We start from the raw sequence: 27,810 nt of genomic DNA on the forward strand, positions 1-27,810 counted from the left end.
TAATGATCACGATGTAGTTCAGTACTTGGGACTATTGACTAAATAATAGAGTCCGGGAACTTCACCAAAACCCTCCTCCTGCAATCGATGTTATTTGCAGAAGCACTCGACATCCGGAAACCTTAACACAGCCTCATTGTGGGTAGAGAGTAAAATCAACCATGGACCACTCGTTTTCTGTCACTGTCAGACATTATACTTAATAGCTTGTGGGTTTTGGTGCCATCACAAAGCTGTTGCATGCACGCCTGCGCACTGCGTGCGTCTCGCAATCCACCTGACGCTATACGCATAACTTTGCTGTCACTATTTGGCGTTCGACCACGGCCGTAATTATCATGAAGCATTCGGGCTAAAGCTGTGCTAGTCCTGTGTGCACTTTTGACTGATGATCATTGCCAAAATTATGATTTAAACGAACTTATGGAATAAAAACAAACTGCATAAAATATACACATATACAGCCATTTTATCTTCACTTATACGGTCGTTCCCTGCATTGCTATTAAGTCCATTTATCTGTCCAATGTTCCATGTCTTTATAAGTGTTATTATTTTACTGATCCGAATTCAATGTTTCGACTACATTCCCATTCTTCATTTAATTCCCCGGTAACTAAACAAGGAAATAGATTCCACCTTTCCGTTATGTAAATGACAAATATGTCTCCATCACAAAGCTTAAATTTTAAGGAAAACTACGCGGTGAAATCAAATTGAGCGTGGAATCAAGAATGCGAATCTTCGCTGGACGATGACGCTGACAATGGATATGAGCTCAAAAGGCCCTCATGGAAAATTGTGATTAGCATTTTTGCCTCTTTTTTCATAGTATCCGCAGCATATACCATGAAACAGGTAAAAGGCCGATGCCAGTGCATTCTTTTACAAGATAATGAAGTTTTTGTTGCCGTTTGTATGAGCTTACCAGCTGAATGAGCGGGCAAGGGAAGGGTACTTTGGTTGATTTCCCTTGGCGCCATCCTGCCAGGACTAAGGATGCCACTGCATGCGTTCAAGTTGAGCAGGGGAGGCGACGGTTTACTATAGTTCATCGGTGACCAGATTTCTAGTGATGGTTCAGACTACAGACTTACTTGAAGTAGCTGTAACCCACTCTATAAAAAAAAGAAACAATAAAATATAAATCATTATTCTAATTGACGTGTATTTAGTGGTAAGTTTGCAACACATCATACATAATATTACCCTATTACAATAAAGATATTTTCTGGACTTGGCACACAAAATCTATTTACAGTAGTTTCCTTGGCGGTCCGACCGTTATATTTCGCCTGGTTGACTTTCGACGTTCCGTGAACAAAATGCTAAGAGAGCACAAGGGTCTAAGATCGATCGGGCATCTCTGCCGTTTCCGACTCTCGCCTCTTTAATTGAATCAGGTGCATTACCCAAAATTTTCGAGTCCGAAAAGGCCAGTTTATTGCATTACTTAGAAACCCTAGAATTTTCACATCACCTAAGTGTTGAGCACTATAACAAGCAAGGAGACCAAATCGGAGTTTTATTCCGCACTACTTGCCGAGATACTGAGCTGAATGGTCGGGACAAGTCACCTCAGAGCATGGTTTGACGCAACACACAGTCTAGCTAAGATGAACCAATAGCTTGATTCCGGTTCATATTGGAGGCCAGCTTATGCATAGTAATGACCAGAGATGCGCGTGTTATCTGAATCGTTGTGGTGGCCGATAAATCAGCGTTATCCGTGTGTGCGAGGCGTTTTCTCTCATCCGTGTGATGGAAGAAGCGGCCTAAACTCTGCCACAATAGTCGCCAGCTCATCCCTGGATACACAACCATCTACAGATCTGCCGAAAGGAAAACTAGTTAGCCGAGATCGACAAATGGCCAGCCTCAGCACGCAGGAGATGCTGTACAGTCTTCTCAAACAAGGTGGGCATAATCACACGACTCAATCGTGCTCCATCAACCTTTTGAATTTTTCATCATGTCCGTTCATCATTTATCTATTGGTTATTTGTTTGGACCAAATTAGTTTTTGGCGCACCCAGCACGACATTAGCATGGAAGGCCACTTTAGTAAATTGCGATCCCCTTTGCCAATTAAGGAGATGGTTGCTGATCTAGCAAACGGGCCCCGGCATTGGATAATACGCTAAAACGCATCAGATATTCAATATGCTAACCTTAATATTGGATTCAGTATGTCAAATTTAGTCACTTGGTACGCACCCATCGTCATGATTCGCACGGCATCATGGAGCATATCTACATTGTAACTTGTTAAACATCACTGTTTTCATCTTCAACTTATTCAACAACGGTCCTTCTATGTCCAGATATACTGCTGCTTGCGTCTATATTGGGTAAGAATTTCAGCGAATGAGCTCATGTACGGTGTTGCAGCTAGGTTAAAATTATATCTTCCTTGTCTGACAAAATATTATAGAAACAAAGTTGTTCATGTGTCTTTTACTGTCTTCGTGTTGGTCGTCATAATACAGTATTTTCTTTGATTGGCAGGGGGTTGCCGACTGGTGAACATGGCATATACTGTCACCTTACGCAACATTTATATTGAATTTCCGTTTTTGTATGTTTTCCTTTTTATATTACATTCATATAATTTGTAAATTATTCTATGTTGTGGCTAACCATGCGTTTGATAAATATGAGTCGGTTCCGTTATGTACAACGCAACAATACAATTAGAAAAGATTGTAAAATAATAGCAAGTGGTTCGGCTGAGGACAATTTCCAGGGTTTTTCCAGGTAACGAATGGGCTACAGTTATTTCCAATAATATGACAGCTAGTTTTAAAGCAACAACTTTGGTGACTATTGTGACATTTGTATAAAATTCACATCTTGTATTCAACAAGCAAACTCTATGTTTAAAGCCCTAATGGTCAAAAGGGTTGACGTTTAAGGGGCTGCAGAAATCGCTTAAAACAATCGTTAGCGTATTGGTAGTCCACATAGGATGATCATTATTACCAGGCTAGGATTGATTTCTTATTATATATGCTTGATCTCAGATGTTCACAAGGCCCTTTTAGACCATTCAACTGCGGAACATTTGCTGAAATGAAAAATAAATGCATGCGATTTCTTTACGAGAATATTATTCGCGTAATGCAAAAAAAAAACACAAGCTCGATCGGAAATATCTCGGAAGCTGCGGGCCAACGCATTCGTGTTCATGCATGAGTGACGTGATTGTGCCATGTCATTTCTGGACGGAGTAGTGCTTTGAGTTTAAAAAAAAATCAGGTTTTTGACCCGAGTGACCCCATGATAACCTTTGACCCCAGTTCGATCATACATGTTGGGGCTGGGCTACTGATACTTTTGACAAAGTTTGGTTGAAATCGGTCAAAATATGTAGGAGCTATAGACAATGTCAACGTTTGTTACTAACTAACTAACTAACTAAATAACTAACTAACTAACTAACGGACTAACGGAGCTATGATGATTTTTTGAGCTGCTATCCCGCAGCTAAAAAGACACATATTCGTTTTTACATAGAGTGTCCGCGGGTGTAGTGTTATATAAAATTTAGTGCAGCGGACCTAAATTATTAGCAATCTTTCAAAGAAATGAGGGCGAACACAAAACCAATCGTCTGAAAACCATTGACTTCAAAAGGTATTAAAATTTTACGATGATAGAAGGAGGGTGTTTTCACACTTTGTTGTCATCCGGTAACTCCTCCTTCACTTGGGAATGACCACAAAAATACCATTTCTTATTTCTCCCTATCTGACGAGCACGTGGCTACGGTTTGCACTTAGCCTGGTAGGCAGGCGCTTTCATATAATGGTGTGATTTGACGACTAGCACCTTTTTCGTCGAATTGCCATCAATGGTTCCTAATTCTCAAAGTGAGAAGATGACACTAAATAGTCTTTATTAAAATGCATTAGGATTACTGTATAGAATACTGAATGAGTAACCATACGTGTTGCCGGCCTAAGAAACGCATTTTGATTTGGGACAGAACAATAATTTCTGGAGTAAATTAATCCCCGGTGATAAAGAAAGCAATTCAAACATAGTAATTACTATATCATAGGACACTTACACCTCATGACATATTTTTACTTATAACTAATAAGATATTAAAACAAAGGCCAAGTTTGAAAAGAAACTAAAAATACAAGTATATGGAAAGGGGAGTATGGGAACAAAGAATGAAAACAATCTCATCGGGGGAGGGATATAGGAAAGAATTTGCCAAATTATCAACTTTTAATCTGATATTGTGGTTTGATATTATTCCTGCTGTTGTTTTGCTTGACATTGGTATCCATGTGAATTGCAGGACAACACCGATGCCATTTTTGACAATTTTTTGACAAATGTCGCATCAGCCATGAGTAAGGATTATTACACTCTATTTACTTTTTACTGTTTATTTCTTATTTTGTAAACATAATTATTACGCTTAAGTTTTCTATCAGCTATTGCTTGGTTAGGCCTAGGCATTACTCCAAATTATCCTAAGTATAGAGAAAGAATTTCAAAACAATTTTACCTGATAGTTGAAACATGTTTTTGCAGAAAAAAACATATAGGCCCCCTACTCATAATTATAACAGCTACAAATCTTTCTTTTTGAAGACAAATTTTATGACAATGACTAATTGTGCTTCAGTTATCATTTTCTGTCTTGACGTTCGCTCAGATAGTACTATCAGAGCATTGTGTGGATGTCTCGTTTTAAACCCGTAAATATGCGACAAAATGACAGGACAGATTCTGACCATCAAAATGCACGTGAACCTCCGGAACTAAGAAATAATTCCTTAATTCCGTTATCACCCAATTGCTTCCGGGTTTTCCCCCTTTTGTCCGTCATGCATATTTCCGGACTGATTAATTTCACTAATTAACTACCATGTCTATAATGTGTAAAAAAAAATTAAGTCATACGCATTTATACTTATGATCCAAATTCTTAGTAAAGTAGTCTTAGGCATCAGATTCGTTGAAAGAAATCATCTTGCAATTTAAAAATTAAGGCTACACGTATTATTCGTTGAAAAAAAACCTGTTTTTTGCATGATTTTTGTCAAAAACAGACATTCTTGTCTATGACCACCTCGTCTCAAAAGACAGTCCTAATTTACAGACAGAGAAATGTAAAAGGCTTCAATGTTGGCTAAAATGTCCAGCGGCAAACAGATGCCTGCCGCGTTTTTCCAATACCGCACCCTAGAATAGCGGGATTAAGCAAGTCAGGCAGAAGCAGGCGATACCCCATGTAGCGTATGCAGTGCAGTAGTAGCCCATGCCGCACTACACATGCCACCCGCGCCTCGCACGAGTTGCGGTCCCCAGTCAAAGATACCGACAAAATATTGTCCAAAATGACTCTCTACATATAATATTTCTTCCCACCATCAGTGTGAACAGGGTGTCGCTTTGGACGACTTTTTCGGTTCAAGGGGTCCGACTTGATCCCCTTTTCGATTGCGACCTGCTTTGATACAAAAGAACGCCAGTCTATAGTGCTTTGCTTTGTACCAAATCGCATTATGAGCTGCATAATCGGCTGAAATATCGTGTTGTGCCCTACACAATATCGAACCATTGGCCTATATACTGGCCAGGCATACATGGGGACCATATTGTATGAACATGCTCTCTCTATAGACACAATGAAAGGGATTAGGAATCTGCGTTCAATGCAAACTACTTCATTAACGATGACTGATTGATTTAAAATGTTCTTGAAACTTTCCAGAGGTATTGGAATGCATGCAGTATATTTTACAGACACTTTAGTTTAACATAAAAAAATAAGCCTAATACAAGGAGGGTTCAAACCCTTAACAGATATTCTTCTCTTTACTGATTTCGTTTAGACATTTACTTTTTTAAAAACCTGAGGATTATCGTTGCAAACCGGCCATATGTTTTCTGAGCGTAATGCCAATTGTCTTTGTATTCGCCATCGATTTTTTTTCGCGGACAGCACAAAAGCATATTGACTATGTCTGGACCTATAAAAAAAAATTAAAATGCAATAACATTGTTGTACAAAATAAATAAATTACTTTGTATTCATTTCAAGAAACAACATCATCAGTTTTGCTTTAATTTTGTCCTTATTATTAATTTGTTATGTGCTTAGAAACAATATCAATGTTCTCTTCTTTTAAGGATTAAAATGTAAAGGAAACAAATGAGGTTTTGTTACAAAATAAAAAGACATTTTAAGCGAAGTTCCGATACATACATTTTAATTTTGAAATTATTCTTAAGTTGTTCAAATCTTGAGGACATCAGTGTGAAAAATAATATCACAAGACTGTGTGATATACTTTTAGCATTAGCAATGTAATAATTTTGCCGGCTCAAAAACCTCATTTCGATGGTTTTAAGGTTAAACAATTATTGTCAGAGTTAAGTTTATGGGGGATTTCTCTTTCTTTTACAATAAGATTCGTAGATTTTTTTTAAAGCACTGACAAAAATGATTGTAGCATATAGTCGTAAAACGGTCATTTTGTTTTAAGAATTTGAATTATACTTGAGAAGAATTATTCGAAAAGTGGCTGAATTTATAGAAATTGTGTCTGCTGCTAGCACTATTCAACTTGGACATCACCACATCAGAGCTCGAAATTAGTACTGACGATTTCCTTTACTTTTCTATGACAAACTGTTTCGATCAAAAAGGCTGTAATGTACATGCGATTCTGAGTAATTGCTGTTTATCGTTAGTTGTTCTCGATTCGAAAGGGTGAGCTTTGGGCTACTTCTAGGCAAAAGCAGTACAATTAAATTGACACAAACATAAAAATCGATTTTCGAGAATAGGACATGCTGTCACAATTCAGTTGGTGTTTAATTTGTAACCTTCGTAGTGTAATACAACACCAAAATGTTCCTATATCAAGAAGCCCTTTCCCCTTTTGTCTATAATGAAAGCAAAAGCGGCTTTTTTTTTTAAAGGGCAGACTTTTTACAGGGTGAGTTTAAATAGGATCACATGCTTAGGGCTAAAACGACACGGGAGAATCGGTGTGCGGTTCACCCTGTATTTTTAATCATTGAAAGTAAAGATTAGCCCCGTACCAAACGCAATGAAACTACATGCACAGCCGTTATGTAGAAAGTACTAGGCAGTAGCGCTTCGAATGCAGTGCCGTGCGCCTATAGCATTCACACTCTGTGTTCTTAGGATTTCTTTTCTAGCATTTTGTTTTTGCAAGATCCATTAGCCTAATGACTCAGTGAATGACAGTTGAGACAGGCGGCTTCCCTCTAACCGCCACGCGGGCCAGTCAATCCCAGCCTCTAAACTGTTATGCAAAATTCGAGCCTGTTAAAACAAAGCCGGCATTTCCTCCCCATGTTGAGTAATGGTGGACGCACGCGCGCACGTGTAAGCGTTTGTAGTTTTGGCCTTGTTGGGGCATAGTTGATTGACCAAAAAGGACCACACAATGCTGAGGTGGATGTGTCCTCTTCGTGGGCGTAACTATCCATAAAAGGGGATGCTAAAGTCAATGAACTAATAGGACAGGTTAGGATTAATAGGAAAGGATTAAAAATCATGTTTAACTTAGGCCCTATTCTACAAAATGAAACGTACATGCATCAATGCAGCAAAGAATGATATAGTTGAACAAAAGTGACAAATCTTTTCCAAATCTAGTTCGTTATCGGCGCAGTAAAGAATCATAGTCGTGCTGACGATGTATTAACCCAACACAAAACTGTTCCTAGAACAGTAAACAACTATTTCAAACAAAAAGATATAATATTGTCGGGTAAATTTGTTTTAATGATGAGTAAAATTAAAGGCTTGAAGTTAAAACTGTCCCGTGTTTCGTAAATCTTGGCTCCACTGCGCCCTTTTTCATTTTTCATTTTCATAGTTCGTGTACACCGTTCGTAACCTTTGCATTATCATTCGCTCATTATTGGATCAATTATTTATTCATCGCAAATCTAGATTTGCTGAGCTGTGACGTGCCTTTCCGTTACAGTGTCCATTCGGTTCGCGCTGTTCTGAGCATTTGCTCCTACCGTGGCGATTTTCTTCTCATTTCGCCGAGGAACGCATCAAGTCTGCCAACACATTCTCGCTGAACGCTGCCCAAATCGAATTAACTTAGAAGGCATCGAGACAATATTGGTCAAATTAGATTACTGCCGCCGTAGTCCACATCCAAGCCAATGCAATTCTGCTGTTTGCTTTAGTCTGCGAGGATCGCTATTCTCAGCTTGACTCAATCATTTTCTGACTGTAGGGTCAACTCTCAGATACTTTATTGTTAAGACAAACACTTTGCCTCTCGTTTAATTTCGGTTTTTGTTTCAAGGGAGGTTCTGCAACAGAAGACACCGCGATGAGAAACACACACCGTTATATACATTGCAAACATTCCCTGTGTGTTTTTGCATATCTTCCTATAAGAAGTTGACTGCAACATTATTACTAACATTACTCGATATATCGCAGCCCAAAGCTGAAATGTATTTCAGTAGTATGCGTTGCAGTTAACGAAGAGGTTGTTCTTTGTTATTTAAATTATTTGCCAACAATGAATGCACAAAGGGCTTACTCATGCCTATCCCAGCGAAACAAAACCATTGCCCTCTGACTCTGCTTAACGCACAAGGTGTATTGTCCATAAGAAAGTATCTCCTACGGTCTTGACTGAGTTCTCGGCGGCTAGCAAACTTCAAGTGTTCTAGGGTTTCAATTGTCATTCAAAAAATGACTTTAAAATTCCCAATCACTAAATAATTTCATGCAATCATGCGTTATTGTGTTTGATACGTTAAGACGCAAAAATGGCACGAGTAAAGAAGGCGATAACAAGTTTCATAGCTTATGACATTTTTCTCTGTTCGAACGCGTTGCATGATATCAATAGTATTTACATGAGGATAACATAATTTCGGTTGTGTCCAAGACAATCCCTTGTCCCTGGCGCGGCATGTGTGTGGTAATCTAGCTGAACAATGAAGCTTTGACAAACGTGACTGATGGATTGAGTGTTGAATATAATACACTTATTTCATGTACTGTTTTGTCTGTGGCCTTACAGAAAAATGGATCAATGCAAGAGAAATTATCAAAAGATTTGAAAATCAAATATTGTCCACCAAGTTTTGTAGGCCTAATCCAATTTTGTCAAAGTGATTCCCAAAACACTTCTTTTCATAAGTAAAAGGGAAGCTAGTGTGATCATGCAATACGAACAGAGCGCTCAATTTACGTGGGATAGAATTGTTGGTCTGTTTAGTCTTTACATGAAATATTATCCTGACAGGAAGGTACGATTTTTTTATGGTCTAACGTCCGGCTTCAAAAAATGTTTCCTCGAATTGGAGAGGCTGAATGGACGCTCTGTTGTCCTTCATCCTGATGGGTCATGTGTAAATTCTATACCTCAGAGGATAAATCATGTTGAATGGGCGCAGATGCTGAATGAGTTGATCTATACCAAGCTGCAATAAGCCACCGTGTTGAGGCTAACCATCGCTCATGATACAACCCTCGCCATCTTCCTTCTCACGCACGGCCATCAGCGGAACCCCAGCATTTTCCACATGAACTATTGTATAATGTGTCCTAATTACCACGCGAGTCGTGAAGAAAACCACACCTCCAGCGTTTGGGCGGTGCACAAGGTGCCGCGATAAATTGCCCCTCGGTGTGTCCAGTGCCTGCAGGGATTTTGTGTCCTCGAAAGTCCCCTTGATTAGATGAGTTTTAGACGTGTAGCAAGCTGGTAGCATGCCTGGCGCGCAGCCCAGCTATGAACTGGCCGCGTCTGGTATCTCCTGCCGTAATTGCCTAATTTTGTTGGCAGTTGTTGATTGAAACATGTTCGCTTTTTGAGAAACACAATGGAAACCTGATGTGTTGGCTGAAAGTAGGTGTTGGCCCATATTAAGCAAATGATTTGTCTGTAATAAGATGCAGACGTTTCTTGTTACGTTTATGAACTGTCATTTTAGCAGATATTCTGCCGGTTGAATATTAGTTCTCGTTGACTGTCGTTTCAATACTCATGCCTGTATAAATGACCTTTATTAAGCATGCAGAATGTATCAAGTAAAGCCATTATTGTGTAATGCAAAAAGAAAATGCATATGTTGGACATACATCAAAATAATATACACCATCAGACGGGACAAATATTGACCTGCGGCAGAAAATCTAAGAGTGAATTGATGCTCATTGTGACAGTAGCTTGATTTACCGGTTTTCATGAGCACAGAACAAAGGAGCAACTGTGCCACATATAACAAAGTCCAATATAACAAACGAGTTTTTTTCTAACCGCAAGATGACAAGACAAATTGTAAACTTTGAACAACCCGAGTTTGTAAACGTAGTCGCAATAACGACCAATCGATATGAATGTATGACATTGTTATTATTCCTACAAACACGTGTCGTCGTTCTTTTTTTCTTTTTTTTATCTCTTGGTTCACAATTGATTGAAAATATTATAATAAAATATTCAAATTATTGGCCAATTATTCTCCTACAAGATTTATTAAAGAAAGAGTATCCAAAAATAGTGTATTTGGAGGATGTACTGAACCAGGCTCTACAAAGTTCCCAAGAGAAGAGAATTTGCGGTTTTTCCTGTGATTATCATGCGAAGGAATACCGGCATACAAAATCATAGTACTCAAATTGAAAACTTGTAGCGCTAGTCTCAATTCCAGTCACACATGTTTTCTCTACAAAAACCTTGGTTCAATCGCATAATTATGTTTTCACTGTTGTGGAACTAAGTCTTGTTTTCACACGGTGAAGGTGCAGTGCTACTATAGGCGGCACTCCCTTATATCGACAGTTTTTGCTCAAAAGTCGATGGTGGTTTTTTTTAATGTGTACATAGGCTGCTGCCGCGTCATCAGACGGGATTTTCTCAATGATTTCTCCGTAACTTTTGGACATGATTTGATTTCTATTATACTCTGACAATCCAACGTAAAGGGAACAGTTTTCTTTAAACGTTGAACTTGAGTTTCGTCGGTCTGATCATAAAGAGTGGTTTATTTTCTTTGATTTAACACCTTCCTTGCTTTTTTTTACAGTGACGAATGACTGAGAACCATTGATTTCAAAATGAATGTTGAACCAATTTTCTATTTATTTATTTACATTAATGGGGTTTTTTTTTGGGGGGGGGGGGTTTGGGGGGCATGTTAGCCGGCGATTCAACGATAAAAATGCCCAGACAATGCATTAGGGGCGTGGTTAAGGTAGAAAAGGGGGAGGTTTACATGAAGTTGATATCCAAATGGCACACATGTACAAGCCAACACTGAAAGGGAATTATATATATGCACCATCGTGTTTTTTGTTTGTTTGTTTGTTTTTTTACTATTGCGCAATGTAATATTTGTAAAATAACGAGAAAGGAAAACTATCCAACAAAACGTAAAAGTAATACTCCGATAAGGCACAATTGCTGGGAAATATACAATAAAGTAAGCTTACTTGCTGAAATATGCAATACTCAATTTTTGGGAGGTGGCGATAATAAATCGGAAATAATTAACTTTCCGGACCAATAGTAATGTTGAACGGAAACTATATTTGTTTTCTATCATATTTTTGTAGCACCATATTGACGTCCAACTTAACTGGAGAGGTTTTATATCTTAAAAGCCCATCACCTCTGTATGATCAACACTAAAAAGGGATTAAATCGGACAGGGCGAAATAAACAGGGGAAACCACGAGCCCTCCTTTTAAATCCGAAATGTTTTGCTCATAGGAGTGACTTGCAGCAATTAATGAACATAATCATCAAAATGACCACCGTTCCCCCTTTTATGTTCCTAATAGTAATAGCACTTTGTATCGTTGTCTTAATATGACTTCGCACTTTAATGTTGTATCGCAGGAGCGTGGGTTATACTGCGTGTTTAATTCAACTGTTCACAGTGTGTTACATGACAGGTGGGAGGAGAGATGGATGCCATACACAGATGTAATCATCTATTGTCTCTGAACGTTTTCCCACATGTGGGAATTATGATTTGTCTCCACATTTTCATACCCAATTTCAGGCAATACAAATCTGAATTTTTGATAGCTCTCTGTCATTTGTTATGTCGAGGGGGAGAGCAGTTCTGCAAATCCTGTTGCTGTTGTCATTAGCTAATTGCAGAGGTACATGCCACGTACAGTGTCCCAATCGCCCTGCCCGGTGTTTCCGCATGCATACTATGCTTGGCTAGGCAGCTGGCTAATTTAGCTAAAATGATTCCTCACATGCACATAATCACCACTATCGTCTTTCTGCCCCATGAAATATTCAAGAATACGAAAGCATTTGCCAATGAGCACCGTGTTTGATATTTTTTTAAAAAGCAGAAAAAATATATCAGAAATACCCGAGGTTGCGGACTATTAACTGCAGCGATTAGAAAGCTTGCATGCAAGTTGATATAAATAGTAATGTTATGTTTTATTTAAAGAATACTAAAATATGCAACGGAGAAAAGGCGAATAGTGCTTTACGGTCATGTTTTCCAGGAATCAGTGAACCTTTTTTTTAATGGAATAAAAGTCAAGTCTTAGTCCGAGGTTTAATCAGCCATTGTTTTTCTTATAATTTTGTAAAAGAAACCAGGGATGTCTTTAAACAAAGACACATGTACCCGATAATCGATAGGAGTGACTATTTGTGTCTTAATTTAGGAGAGAAAAACTCTAGGAATAGACGATTTAGAGTCAAAACCACTCCAACATACATGTATATTGAACATGTTGCTATTAACTGCTTCAGTTGAAACTCGAGTGAAAACTCGATCTATTAGATTGAAAGAATTTAAGTGTGAATCGCCTTGTCGTTAGTTTCAGTGGGACGGAGGGAATTGTCACTCGAAAGGAGACAATTGTCACTCGAAAGGAGGGAATTGTCACTCGAAAGGAGGGAATTGTCACTATTCTTTGGGAATATTAAGAGAGTGGAATTATATGCCTTAAATCTTAAAAAAAAAAAAAAAAAAATTAAATATAGAAACTTGCGGGACTGATGCATTACTGCTGCAATCATTCACAAACCCAAATGCTTCATTGTGAAGGTCTTCAACCTACAGATCACCACGCCCCATTTTTCCCAAGCTAACATTGACATGGAGGGGAGGTGCTTATTGTGTGACTTGTCAAAACTCCGTGGTCCAATGAGATGAACGCTGGCGCGGGCAGCGGTTGCCGTCTCCAGCCCGCCCGTCTGTCACGGGCTGACTAAGCCTAGCAAGCGAGACACGTGGCCTACAGGACGCGCCAAATATCAACAACAGCGCGGTTTGTGTAGGCAAGGAGAAGGGTTGGATGGGTTCAGTGGCAATCTAGCGGCGGGGACCGGGACACGCAAACACGCTCAAGTATCAGCTCTCACAACTTCACAATTAACAAGGCCAACTTGCACTTCGGATCTTACCCTCATTCGCCTCCTCGGAACTGGAAGTTGACTGTTTCCTTATAGTCTGTTGTGTCTTCTTGAGGCTCCTGTCTATGATGAAAAGGAACACTGTAGCCGATTTCGATGTGGTGACCGGCGTCTTCAAGACGATGTCAGTGTCACATGGTGCCGACTTCAGTTACACTAAAGACTTTCCGTTTTGCCGTAAGTTTTCTTATATCGTTGCAATGTCATTCAAATATTCATTAATCTTTACAACATTAATTCTAATTGCGCAATAATCGGGTAAAGTGTCTTGGCTCAGGAACATGTTTGGTATCACTTCTCTGTTGTTTTTGTCGGTGATTGTTTTCCTGATCTCAAATTACATCCCGTTGATTCGAATCAGAAGTTGGTTTTGAATGAGTGATTTGAGGTGATAAAATTAAACGGCGCGTTATCGGCAGCGATGTAACTTGTCAAACAGTGTTTTATTGACAGACTGAAAAAGTTTGATGGCATGATACATTGATGTGACTATAATTTATTCAAAATTAAGAACCATGATGCTGTTGTGTCAACCACTCCAATTGATTATAAATATTTGATTCGTGTATGTTTTTGTATTGGTTTCAGCGTATAATTTAACATACGATTCATAATTAAATTAAAGCGCGCATTTAAGTCATTAGCATAATTATATGCAAATGACGACACTGATCCTAATTAAAACAGTGCATTTTTTTTCAATTTATTTTTCCATCTCTTGTCACGGTGGTGTAGATAATTTGTAAATGCATATAAAATGTGTAAAAGTCCCTATACAGACCACCAGTTCCCGCTGGCTTTGATTTCGGATACCTCGATAAATTAACAGCCTGTTCATTGTAAATTAAATTATGTTACTCGGAATATTACCAAGAAACACAGCGTGTTTATCCAGGTAATGTTGAAGTCTCGAGCCAATTGTGTTGCACACAGGGTATTGATAATTTGGAAATTAAGTTATTTATATAATGCAGCAAGGTAATTGTATTAGCATGCCTCGGAGCCAAATCATATACTAACAAAATATTAACACGGAAACTATTCGTTGTAATCGTCGTTCCTGTCACAAATATAGCGTGAATTGGACTAGCACAAGTCTCTTACTCAAACTACTAAAATTCTTGTCCCCTTGTCACGAGCTTTGTTTTAAAATCAAATCATGACGTATGTTTTCATCTGTTTTAGAATTACAGTTGCGAATTTCGCATTGTAATGGTTAATAATCCTCGTTGTTGGTGGAGTATAAAGACTTCTGGACTTTTCAAATCTGGAGACAAATTGAATTTCTTAGATTCAACTACGGATGTTTTGGTGAGAAATTAATTAGGGCTTTAAACTAACAGTGGCTGTAGATTTTTTTGATTCATTTTGAGTTCTTAAAGGCACGTAATTACCCGGAAACGGACCTAATTAATGTTAGAAACCTTCTTCAAAATGAAGATAAGGAAAGTATCAAATACCCTGTGAAATTAGTCCGCCTGGAAATGGTATCGCTCAGAAAAAAATTATTAACGGTGATTGTAAAAAGGTGTGCCAGTGGACACACTTTTAACGTTCATTAGCAACAGAATCTAGAGACCCGAAAATTGCGCATGTTTTTAGCTAAAATATCCACCAGTTAGTTGTAATGCACCCTGTACTTAGGATTGTAAGTAATTTTGTTGCCTTAAAATAAAAAGGCAAAAAAAGCAAGTGATCCTATGTATCTTTAATGTTGTGCAGCCATAGTATTTTTCTTATTTCATGTAAATCTGCTTAACGAGCTTGTTAGCAGTGAAATCACTGGAATCGATTGAGGGGCTTTAATGGTCACCAACGACCCAGTCGACTCCTTAAGAACGTCCGTGCGTCGAACGCACACAGCTTCGGTGTCCTCGCCTCGTTCCGCGGTATTGATCTTGTAATTAACCCTTGCAGAACGGGTAAAAGAAAGGCACCAATGAATATTTGAACATACATTTGTTATTAGTAGGAATGTCATTAGTAATTTAAAAGGATAAAAAGTCGTAGAAAATGCAAGTAATTAATAAATTTCGTTTGCGGCATGCAAGGCAATATTCATACATCATAATACTCATTCATAAATGTTGGTTATAATTTAACGAATCTAGCGTCTTGTTGCATTAACCTTACTTTTCTAATAATGGGATGTTTTGTTCTTTGTTTTTTGCAGAGAGTGTTCCCAAATGTGCCGGATGTGAGCAGTCAATCCTAGACAGATTTATCCACAAAGTTCAAGATCGTTCTTGGCACGCCAAGTGCCTCAAATGCGTGGACTGCCAGATGCAGCTGAACGAGCGTTGCTTCACGAGAGGAGGCCAATTGTTCTGCAAAGAGGATTTCTTCAAGTAAGTTATCTAAAGCCTTCAAATAAACCCAATAAAGACTTGATCTTTAAGTGGACACTCAGCTACGATTTCCGTTACCGAACAACATTTTGAAACACTCCAAAAATCGTGTTAATAATATTTGTGTATAATGATCCTTTCAGAAAGACTTGTTGAGAATCTAATCACTGGCGCTTTGCATTTCAACAAAAGACATGGTTATGGCTTTTGCTTCACTTAGCTTCACATTTCGATCCTATACAATGACATCATTATAATGTCATTAATGTTTATGACAGAGATTTCAACAACATGTAGGTAAATGGTGTTTAGAATTATTCGGTGTAATTTTTCGAACTTGGATGCGTGATGGTACGTAAACAAACAGTTTTCCTCAACAGCGAATAATGTTCGAACCCGTTCGATGCATATAAATAATTTATGTGATGTAGCTGATACCGTTTTGTTGCAATAAGAACTCGATTTTTAAAGCCTTTGGGAGGGCAATTTGATCAAATAATGAGAGAAACAGTCATTAATTCGTCTCGTTTTTTCTTCTTTTTTTATCACTGCCTCAGTCTTTCCAAAAAGAGAAAAAGTGGTGCAAACTAAGAAAAACCAAAAAAAGTCACAATTCTAAGACGGAAGCAATGCAGATTATTTTTTTCAAGGAAAAAAATGACGGAACGAAGACACATGGAATTAAATACGACAGCAACATATGTGTTGCTGTTGGCATTAATAGAGTTGATTAAATAGATTGCTCTAGGGTTTACCCTAATAAATTACCAACATCCAGGACAGACTCGTTCCGCGTCTTCGTTCAGTGCCATAATAGCTCCAGGCAAATCATATTTTTCTGAGTGCAAATACAGAGAAAATGTGAGCCAGTAACAAAATAATAACAGTTGAAATCATTATTATAATCAGTTTAAAAATAATACGTGGACTCAGAGGCACATCACATGGTCTCCTAAATGATCGGGTTTTTTTCTTCTCAAAACAGTATTATACGTCATGTTCTGAAGAAATTCTTCGCTTATTATATAATTTGGAGAAAAAAATAATTCATTTAATGCATTTTTGATTTTCTTTACTCCAAACTTGCTCGGAGATGATCTGCAAATTCGATTTTTCGTTTTGGAAACATAATTTTTGGCACTGTATCTTAGCTTCTACTTTTCACATTTTTTCAAACTGTTTAAATGTTGATTTATCGATTTGACTATTATTTTTTATCGTTCCTCGTAACAGCTTAAGCCAATACACAAAGACATGTTTCCAAAAATTATCTTGAGTGTGTAAACCGAGGTCGAGTATGGCAGAAAAGGACAGTTTGCAAGGTTGGTACAAAATGGAAAGACGGAGCTTGATTACGAAGCTCCCGAGCACGCTAAATTAAACTTTGTAGAAATCCCTTCCTTCGTTGATGGACTCCCGGACCAATCTTGCGATGTAAACAAATACCCGCTCGCAGAAAAATTAATCAGGGAGCGGAGCTCGCGGCCTGGCTTTGGTAGGCTCCAGTCATCTACGAGTCGTGACGAGAGAGAACTGTCACGGTACTAATCAATCTAGCAACCTGCTGGCCACTGCGCTGCTACCCCCCCCCCCCCTCCTTCCCTCTATGACATGGTTCGTCAGACACTGGGCTCGTGCAATCAAACCCAGCCAGTAGTAATCAGCGAGCAAAAGGCACCCGGTCAGTATTGCGTCTTACCTGAAGGGCGCGGTCAGCAGAAGCCCTTAACGATTGTAGCTGCACCACATCGTGTAACATTGTCAATGCAGATTTCCCTTATAAAATCATTCGTAAGTTCGTTTCAAATGAACAGAGATTGTTGTATTTTGGAGCAAAGTAAACAAATCAGAATTTTAAACGAAACATGAATACAAGTCTAAAGTGGGGAAAGTTCGTTGTTTTGCATGCATGGTTCTTATAGTTAAAAAAAAAAAATAACGAATACAATTTCCTTAGCGACTCAGTCTGTGTCTAAACGGCTAAGTCTGTGTCTAAAACGCAGGATAAGAGTGAATGTTTGCACGTTGTTTACAGTTGTTATCGACATTGTTGCCCGCCATCTTTAACTATTGTCTTATGGAAGCATAAGCACTGTATTTGTGCAAAATGAACAGTTGTAAAATTTAAAATCGGATTAGTATTATGCGCGTGCAGGATGTTAGTTGGGGAATTTCCTACATCAAATGCGGTGAGCATATGACAATCTCCCTTAAAATCTGAATGAAAATGTTTTTTGTATGCCAGAACTTTCTGTTTATGACTAATTACACAAACACTGCTGTGATGGGTTTGGCGGGCTGCATTTTTATACAATACATAAATCACACAGTCGCTTTTTGGGAAGCGAATCCGACCGTCGTTTGGTGTGTTTGCTGGTGGAGCATGTGTGGCCATAGTTATAGGAAGATGAGCAAAGAGATAGAACATATGCAGGCATTTAATTTATGTGATTGTGTCTGTGCAAGCGCGAATTGGGTCACTTCGGGAGCGGTGAATCAGCACAAGTTGACAGAGATGATCATCTAGGGAAATCAAGTGCTCCATGCGGCCAGCCAACACGGCAGCCTCACCACGCTTACAATCACCGGACAAATTTCTCCGCTACCTTGCTCCCTCTGACAGCCTCGACCAAAAAAAACTCCTCAACGACATCGAAAGAAAATTAAACCTTTAGTCCAAAATACCTTTTTTTTTCTCCTGCGGTGAGGACTTTTTTCTTTCTTCCTTTGTGTTTATGAAGAATATAAGCATTGGCCTTACAGACACTGTAAGGGAACGAGAGATTGAACACTGGGTGGCGGTCCTGCCCGCCCTTGATTTCCATTATGGAGGCGGCAACCCAATGTTCTCTTGGCAGAATCACCCAGGAGATTGGCAAATGACAAAAGCTGAACGGGGAGAAAGGTCTTGTGATTTGAAAGAGAAAATTAAATTGCGGGGGAGCTGGAAAGACAACACGGCGGTCCAGTGTTACGCTCAACTTCACATCTGTTCGGACGTTTCAAAGAAGAATTGAATCAAAGCACGCGTGTAATCATTGCCGGCCTCCCTCGGGATCTTATGCTGTTGATAGCTTCTTCACAAGTATCCGTCAAGGTTTCTCTTCTCGCAAATCAAAGTTTTCATGAACCAAAACTTACCGTTCATTTCTTCTTCCTTTCTTTTCTCTCTGTTTTTGCATGGGAGTTGAAATAAATGTGTGTTTATCTATACGAGCCATGCAGTAACCGAATTCTACAGAGGAGTATAAAGTGTTCAGGTCGGAATATTTCTGTGTCTACTCACTTTTTAAATGGTGTCATATCTGAAAACACCGTTCTTAGTAACTCTAATTTCTAATTCTAGGCCAGTCGTGCACCAAAATATCTTAAGAATAGTTATATTGAAAATGTTCTCGCCATCACTGTTGCGGCGTTCAACTTTAAACAATGTAAATCAATGAACTCATAATAAAGAAATTCATTACTATGGAAATTTGACAAACTATAACATAGAACATCAATTAATATGGCAAAGATTAAATCTCATTTTAGGAAAGAACGTGATGTATGTAGCCTAAATATTTATGGATACATGTATGAAGACTTTTCAGGAAATAACTATCTCTCTCTCTTGTCAACGGAAAAGGTACAACCCATCCCAAACATTTATGAAGGTATAAAGGCCTAAAGCAATTACAACGGAAACAAAATTAAGGCACATCTTTTTGGTTCAGGAATTGAAGACATCAGCAAGTCAAAGTAGTTTGGGGGCGTTACTGAAGGCTTGCTTTTATTTGATATTGTATTTTCGTAGCCAAATCCAACAGAACCTTTTTTTTTCACTACAAAAATATGAATATTTTACATGTGTAGTATTAAAATGATAAATGAACCATTATCGGGTACCGTTCCATTAATAATGCAACTTTGTCAATAATGAATTGCCGTTATAGAGCGTGCTTTAAAGGGCGATCACTCGGCGACCACAGAAACGAAATTAAGGACCAAAAGTTGAGGGTTCGGCTTCCGTTGTTCCCAAGTCCGTCCCCCCTCCCCCCCCCCCCCCCCCTCCCGCCACGGATCCGCTAGTATTATTCGGATGATATTAGAGAAGGTTTTTGTTTTTGTTCCTTCTTTAAGGCTTTTTAAAAGTACAATTTCGCCTTGAAAGTTTAAAAACATTACCTCTTTTTCCACTGGAATTTAAACCATGAGACCAAGCAATTAAAGCAAGCTTCGTGCAAATAACTCTAGAATACATGCCAAAATTGTGCACATTTTTATTGAATCAAACATTGAAATTATAGTCTGGAAGTGGATTATTTCCTGTGTGTTTGTTGATTTTAAATATTCGCAGTTTCAGAAGGATCTGTGCCCAATGCATTGTCTAGTTTGATGGATGGAATAACAGGGGATGTGAAAGAAGAGAAATGATGACGCGTTGATTCCATGCAACGCGATACTTGGTCGGACTTGCTTTGTAGATCCAAACTGTCATCTCATCACGGCTTCCAAACCATTGCGGCGGAAATGATACCGGGCTTCTGGCTAAATTAGAAAGGCAGCATTCGCTCATCTGGCTTCCCTCGGGAAATAACCGATACGATAGCCATAGTTTATGCTGCATGGCGAGGATGTACATGTATATCACATGCATACAGCATTGTCATGGCGATGCCGACAATGATCTTTACACGTAACATTCACGATGTGCAAAAAAATAGTGGTATTTGCCTGTGAATATTTCCCATGATTGGCCCCTTTCGTTCAGCGGTCATAACTTTCATGTGAAGGAACTGTACAGTGCCCCACCCTCACAACGGTTAAAATAGCCCCTACTGGGTCAAAGTTCAAGTACATTTATCAGTTGTACCCAACATGTCTTTGTTCTATCGAGACACGAGTCGGCACGTGATCTATGCTCATAATCGCATGTTAATTAGCCTGTCTTAACTGACGTGACTCGCATACAGATGTAGCTTGTAACTATTTTTTTGTATTCATGATTTTAAAAAATATGAACCGCCAGAAACCGGATATTTAAAACTTAATTTTCACCACTAAGCGAAAGCTTGTAATTGTAACAGTATTATCCCAGACCTTTGAATTTTCAAATATAACAATAAATCATGTACAATCACCATTCTGGAACATTTTGGGCGGCTAAAAATCGAGCTGTTATTGGCTTTTCACGTGTATATTTGTGTCCAAGCCTCAACTACTGCATGCATTAGGCTGTTGGACTCCCCCACAAACCCCCAGTGGTGTAACTGGGATCCAGTTTGCATGAGAGTGGGGTCATGGGGCCTCATTTTCCAGAGGGGACACACAATGGGGGTACATTTTGCCGTCCCTAAATTGTGAGCGGGCGGCATGGGAGGCAAGTGCCTCCAGTTGGGGGGGGGGGGGTGCCCACATTCCCTACCCCCTAAGTAACGCCACTACCACCTCCCATCATGGACAGCTTTTGCTGCAGGTTATCCCATTGTGTCCCTTTCGTGTCCTTCCTTTCTGTCTGACTGACTGACTTACCGACTGATTGTCAATTATATTCCGGGCAGTACTATCGTATAGGATGACCCTGCAGCGCACACGAATGGGCTAAATCCAGCCCATTGTGTGGATGGGATGCATGAAAAGACTTCCTGTGAATTGCCATTCCGAATCAATTGAATGGAATTTTGTGTGATCAGCGACCAGCTTTACTTGCGTGGTCTTTTTTATTCTAACCCTCTCAGTGATTAGGGTTTCGTCCTGAAATAATTTAAGAAATACTAAATAGCACAGCGCCAGCAAACGACCAGCTCAGCTTGTTCGTATACCTTTTCAGAGGTAACAATCTGAACATTTTCTAATATTAATTCAAGTGTCTTGTTGAACGATAGCGACATTCCCGTAACACCTATAGCTGTAGGTTCCTGTATAAAGAACACGGTTCGATTCACAATGGTTGTCTCAGTACCTCTCTACCTAATAGCATTGTTTCTGTCTCGTTGTTTGCAGAAGGTATGCAACAAGGTGCGCAGCTTGTGATAAAAGCATCGCGCCCAAGGAGAAAGTACGGCGAGCTCAAGACAATGCCTACCATCTTCAGTGTTTCGCCTGCGTCATATGCAACCGGATGCTGGCCACGGGGGATGAGTTCTATCTCATGAGCGACAACAAACTAGTGTGTAAAAACGACTTCGAAGTGGCAAGGAGTAAAGGTGAGCAAGACCAAATATATTGGTTGTAAATTTATATTCTTCAGATACCTACTTTCAAATCGAACTAAGATAGCAAACTTGTCAAATTTGGATAAAGAAGTTACTTGAAGAAGGTTGATTATATGCATTTTATATACTCCAAAAATAATGTGTTTAGCAATTATACACAATCTTGCTATCATTTGTAAACATGTTTAGAAGACAATCATTACCTATCCAATTGCTTAACATCAGTGTTCAATCGCTGAACACTATTCATCAATACTCTGAACATATTTAGTAATTAAACATGTTTACAAAGTGATATAGCAAGAAAGTGTTTAGAAAATTCAATAGTGTTTAACTGCTAAACACAGTTTTTGCAGTGTGTAAGTTTATGGTGTTAAGTGTTAGTGCTGGGTTTGTTTTTGCATTGAACAATACAGGACAATAGGGTCCACAATTCCCGAAGGTCCACAATTGACAATCGTGTACAAAACATATGGGAGGTCTTCCTAAAAAGTTAAGAGTACAAACAAAAGACGGACAATAGGGGGTCCACAATTGAAGGTGTTTACACACTTGTGTGTGTGTTTACCCCTCCCCCTCAAAATAACCCCGCCCCCTCCATATTACCCGCCTATATAGAAAAAGCAGGAGGGGTACTTAGAAGGGCCTCATTTCTTGGGGGTGCACACAATGGGTTTGGTCATGGTTTCCCATTAAAAAAAAACTGTTTTCCATTTTCCAAATTATGGCAGTGGCATGGGGTTAACTCAAATACGGTTATAGCTTATCAAGCTAGATTTATTGTTTACCATAAACAAAATATATATTGCAACTCAAAGCATTATTTATATTGCTTCTTTTGTGTACATAGAAGTTGAGATGGATAATTCCAACAAGCGTCCCCGGACAACTATCACAGCCAAGCAGCTAGAGACCCTCAAGACAGCTTACACCAACAGCCCCAAGCCAGCCAGGCATGTCCGGGAACAACTCGCTCAGGAAACCAGCTTGGACATGCGAGTCGTACAAGTAAGGAACACTGTACAAGAAAAATTAGCTTTTGAAAAAAGAGTACGGCAACATGGATAGTTTCTTTCTGGAAAAAAAAGAGATACCCAGGATTTTTTCCGGTTACTAGGCGGCCGCCACCAAATCAAAAGTGGGTGGTTTTGATACCGTTTGACTATTGGGGGCGTTTTTCAAATCGGACAGTTTTGGACACTATCGAACAACAGGTGGCACTATTCGAGCGTCCCCCGCAGTAAAGAGTGTTACTACTATAGTATAGTGGCTGTGAGGTGCTGGCACTTTCGTTTCCTGCAACAACAACAAAAAACGCCCACCACTGGATACCCCTATTGCCAACACTTTTTTCCATACTTTGGAATAACAGAGAATTTTGTTTTTCCGCATGTTTGCAATGAGTACAAACAGCCATATATATATTTTTTGTTTACCTTCATAATGGTCACCAAAAGGGGGAAATGAATGTACTGGAGAAAGTTCTTACAGTGCAGTGGTCGGAGTTCTTGCCATCCCCCGGCTCCCCCCCCCCCCCCCCCCCCCCCCAAATATATCCTTTCGTTATCTTTAAACGCCGTCCTAAACTGGTTAAGTTGATCATGGCAAAGTTTCGATATTCTTTTTCAACAAAATAATAATTAAGAAAAGTAATCAATAACGCACCTGATCCACACTAAAAGATGAATAATAAACAAGCAATTTAAACTCCATAATATTTATGTCAATCATCGCATCCCGTCGAACTATATGAAGACGGAAAAAACTTATTATATTGGTCTGTTACCAGATACTAAACAAATTGAAGTAATTTTTGCACTATTTATGCCCATTTTTTGCCTATAGAACTTCCTTAATGAAATCAAGCACTTTGCACACACTCAAAAGAATCACTTTTCACTTTATACTTTAGATAAGTTGAATCGAATCTAGTCCTGGTATAGCATGAGTCTGTGGATTATAACCAGTAACTGCCGACTTTAAAAAGTTGTTCTGGTGGGAAACACACAACTTGTATGTTGCATAACTATTCCTCATATTTATTCCTTCGTCGTAGGTGTGGTTTCAAAACCGAAGAGCAAAGGAGAAACGGCTGAAGAAGGATTCCAATCGTCAACGTTGGGGGCAGTATTTCCGAACTGTCAAAAGGGGAAATGAGAACAGTAGTCCTGTTCTGAGTGGGCAGGAGTCTCTTGCATCACCCATCAAACTGGAAACGGGCGACGATAAGCTGGACTTCGAAGGTAAATATGGCGGTAGATCCATCCGTGCTAGTTTGAAAATTCAAACACTTCTGATTTTGGCCTTAGCCTAAAGAAATTTGCTGTTTATGACTGTATGCAGCATTGCTAATGTTGTTACCATCATGACTTTGAGCGTGATCCCTGACTACGTGGCATAATTACATGTATATAGGTCTATAGCATCTGACTAGAGCCCCTTTAACAAAGACGTTGTCAGAATTGGGGAACCGTCAACATACTGGATAGCTCAGTTGGTAGAGCGTCAGAACGGCAATCCGGAGGTCGCAGGTTCATACCGGTACCCCGCCGCCAGTCAATTTCAAAAAAGTTTGAAAAGAATTGTTTGATAAATTATTATAATGCATCTAGTCATTTCCCTTTGCGATTCATTTGACAAATTAAACATGTTTAACTGTGCTTGTCACACATCGTGTACATCTTCATTAGCATCTTCTTCATTTCTAAATTCAGCCATTTTTGAGCCAATAATTGATTAGACACATGTAGGATTATATTAATGATAAATTAATCACAATTCACGCGAAATAAAAAATAATTTTGCAAAAGCAGAGTCATATAGCGAAAGAGTTAGTTGTATAATATCAAGAGGCTTATGAGGACGATATGCTCTTGGATGTGTAGATAAATCATAAAACACCGATTTCTTGTCATGTAGTAGAGTCCATCACAACAAGTCCAGTCACAAAGGAATGCATTTGTCAAAGCTGATTTGAATAGCTTGTGAGTTTGGACTGAAGGACTTGTGATGGATTTGCAGGGACTTGTAGGGGCTTGTGACGGGACTCGATTACATCCTTTCTTTATAATCTGTTTGACTTTGGTCGCCGGTGCCATGACCCAAATCGAAATAATTAAAACCCACAGCACTATACAACCATACTGGAACTACATTAGTTTTGTACTCCCGTATTTTCAAATCGATTCAAAATGTCTTTGTCCTCTTTACAGAGTCATCGGAAGTTAGCTCCGAAAGACCCTTGGGTTTCTCGAGTCACGACCAGAACACGTCCACGAATGGTGCCCAGCCCGGCCACTCGACAAGTTTCCTCAACGCGCGGGATAGCTACGGTTCGCCTCCTCCGCCGGTGACTGGGGCTCGCAATGGGGTGTACTCCCTCAACCACTCCCCGAGCCTACCCGTCAGCCAGCCCAACATGATGCCCAACATTCCGTACAGTGATGCCGGCATGCCGAGCCTGCTCAGCTCGGCTAGCCACGGCTTGGGGGAAGCCATGAGGGTCATGGTCAGTTCGGTGGCCGACCTCCAACATGTACCAACGTCCGCTAGCTACGACGACTTTCCCAGCCAGCATTCCTGGATCGAACAATCACAGTATTGATCAACCAAAAAAACTCACTGTACAGATGCTACATGAACGGCTTCAATGTAGTGTGTAGGAATATGGTTCCATGCATCACAAGAATCGACTATTTTAAAATAAAAGTTGGAAGTACCTCCATTTAACATTTCAGACAATTCGAAGTACAAAAGGGTTCTAAACTATTAATTTTTGCGTGAAATGCACAAACAGTTCTACTTTTAAGTACTGATCAGTTTCCTCTGAGACTCGTAATGAGAAAACTAGAGTATTGTTGCAGTGAGACTCCCATTGAAAACAAGAGAGTCCGATTTCAACTAGGTCTATTCTTTATAACTTTGCACTTTGCGTCACCAGAAATGTTGAAGTAAAAAGCAAGCTTTATCAATAATTAGCGGAGTAGCAAAGTTTTTGTTGTATAGACAGAGCTAAATTACCTCATATCGGTGTCTCAGATAAAAATATATCAACTGGGCTGATTTGAGCCCAGACAGAAGTGGATCTAAGATTTTCCAAATGAGGGTGGGGTGGTTGGGTCGTGAAGTCCAAGATTTTGGTGTTGAAGTCCAAGATCCAAGGATGAGGCGTTATAGTCAACGCATAAAAGACCAAAGGGAGAAATAATCAAGTTTGCAAAATTGAGTACTGGCGTTGTTCAGGGAACTTAAGGAATGTTTTTTTTCGATGTGTAAATGGTTGACATTGGTCAGTCGAAGGAGTTAGCCATCCCAACACCTCATTGGATTCGCTTTTGCCAGGGACAACCTAAACCCAACAAAAACGAAATGTGTGGTTTTACATTATCTTTACTTTCCATACAAAAAGAGTAGATTTATACATTTTGTATTCTGCTTCACAATAGCTTATAATGTATTCTTTATCATGTGACTTTTTCCGACTTGAAATACCAACGTTCACAAAATATAACTCAAAGAAGAACTTCAAAGTTTTGGTGGAAAAACAGCCAAATTTCAGTGAATGATCAACTGTTTGTGTGACATGTGGTCACATTATACCGTTCAAATGATTTTCCAACTTCTTTGTTAATATAACGAGCCCTACAGCCTCAATGGACCGATCCAGGAAGCACCGCCCCATGGTGTTCTGACCAATCACAGCCGACATGCGTGCACGCGCGTATGATGCGCGCGGCAGGAAAGTGCAGTGTGGCATTGGAGAGGAGCACGTGTTATTTTGTCCAGTGCGCAGTGGGCGGGGCTTACTGGATCGATCTAGAGATCTAGAGAAACATCTTGTCTACATCTTCGACCGAAGTTGAGTATAAAGTCGAATCGCAACTACACACAGACAGTACGAAAGTGCAGGGACGAAAGTGAAAGGACGGCATAAAGTTTGTTGACCAACGGAAACCCAAGGCAATTTAACTGAAATGAAAATAAATTCCAAGTATAATCCTTCACTCAACCCTTTTTCACCTTTTTTTTAGCAATATTCATCGACATCTGCTTTGATATTTGTTCTTCTAACTGTAAGATTAGTTTCTACGTAGTAGGAAACTAAATGTTATCGTTACAAAATTATGACGTATACTTCAAGTGGCTCTACGCAAATACAATTAGGTTAGTTCCTTTTGTTGTTGTTTTTTCCACTGTAAAACTTATTATTTTATATGCAGAGGTTGAGCTTATTTAAAATAGAGTACATGTGTTTTACAAGCTTAATGCGCAATTTCTGACAATTAATAGCCAATATTTTTTTGCCTAAGTTATTGAATTGAAAGTGTAATACTAATCTTCAGCAAACGGTCAGTGCAATTTTCATGAACCATTTTGTATATATTTGAAACACGACATAAGAAGTATTAATAAACCACATTCCATCTTGCCCAATTTAATGTTATTTTACCATTAAAAAACTGTGAACAGAAACGTTTCATTGAACTCTATAGCAGCCTTTTCAGTGTTTTGTCCGTATTAAGTGTGGCATTTGCTTTGTATTCTCCCCTGCTTTTGGAATATATTTATTCCTTGCCTTTTAAGTGCCGACCATAATAACTGCGTTCGCAAACTCTGAGACGAATGTTTGATATGCATTAATTAATTCAGTATGCGAGCCCACGAGCAAGCCAATCGGAGCAGCCAACTCATAATTGTGAGGAAAGCCTGGACAGAGAAGTCTACGAAGTTTTTGAATGGTCGATAGCTATCAGCTGACCCAACATGGCGGCCCCACGGGGAGAATGTGATGAACGATCATAAGTTGAGGTTTTTCCGTCAGTTCTG

The 27,810-nt window shown here is 39.2% G+C and overlaps 1 protein-coding gene across 2 annotated transcripts; it reads left to right on the forward strand.

The window, feature by feature from the left end:
* Positions 1-1,556: 1,556 nt before the first annotated feature.
* Positions 1,557-26,641, forward strand: LOC119719889 (LIM/homeobox protein Lhx4-like). 2 transcript variants are annotated; one of them, XM_038189355.1, is made up of 6 exons: positions 1,557-1,917; positions 15,613-15,787; positions 21,773-21,975; positions 22,835-22,992; positions 24,041-24,227; positions 25,197-26,641. In XM_038189355.1, the coding sequence occupies exons 1-6, from the start codon at positions 1,680-1,682 to the stop codon at positions 25,586-25,588; spliced, it is 1,353 nt and encodes a 450-aa protein (XP_038045283.1). In that variant the 5' UTR covers positions 1,557-1,679; the 3' UTR covers positions 25,589-26,641. The 2 variants fall into 2 exon arrangements, with proteins under 2 accessions (XP_038045283.1, XP_038045284.1); XM_038189356.1 differs by lacking the exon at positions 1,557-1,917 and adding an exon at positions 13,335-13,616.
* The last annotated feature ends 1,169 nt before the right edge of the window (positions 26,642-27,810 follow it).

The sequence above is a fragment of the Patiria miniata genome, unplaced genomic scaffold (assembly GCF_015706575.1).
Source record: "Patiria miniata isolate m_02_andy unplaced genomic scaffold, ASM1570657v1 HiC_scaffold_9, whole genome shotgun sequence".
Classification (NCBI taxonomy): Eukaryota; Metazoa; Echinodermata; class Asteroidea; order Valvatida; family Asterinidae; genus Patiria; species Patiria miniata.

Coding starts and splice junctions, on each gene's coding strand:
- LOC119719889 (XM_038189355.1), top strand. CDS start 1,680: ATGCGCGTGTTATCTGAATCGTTGTGGTGGCCGATAAATCAGCGTTAT. Junction 1,918..15,612: donor GTACAGTCTTCTCAAACAAG/GTGGGCATAATC, acceptor TGTTTTTTGCAG/AGAGTGTTCCCAAATGTGCC. Junction 15,788..21,772: donor TGCAAAGAGGATTTCTTCAA/GTAAGTTATCTA, acceptor CGTTGTTTGCAG/AAGGTATGCAACAAGGTGCG.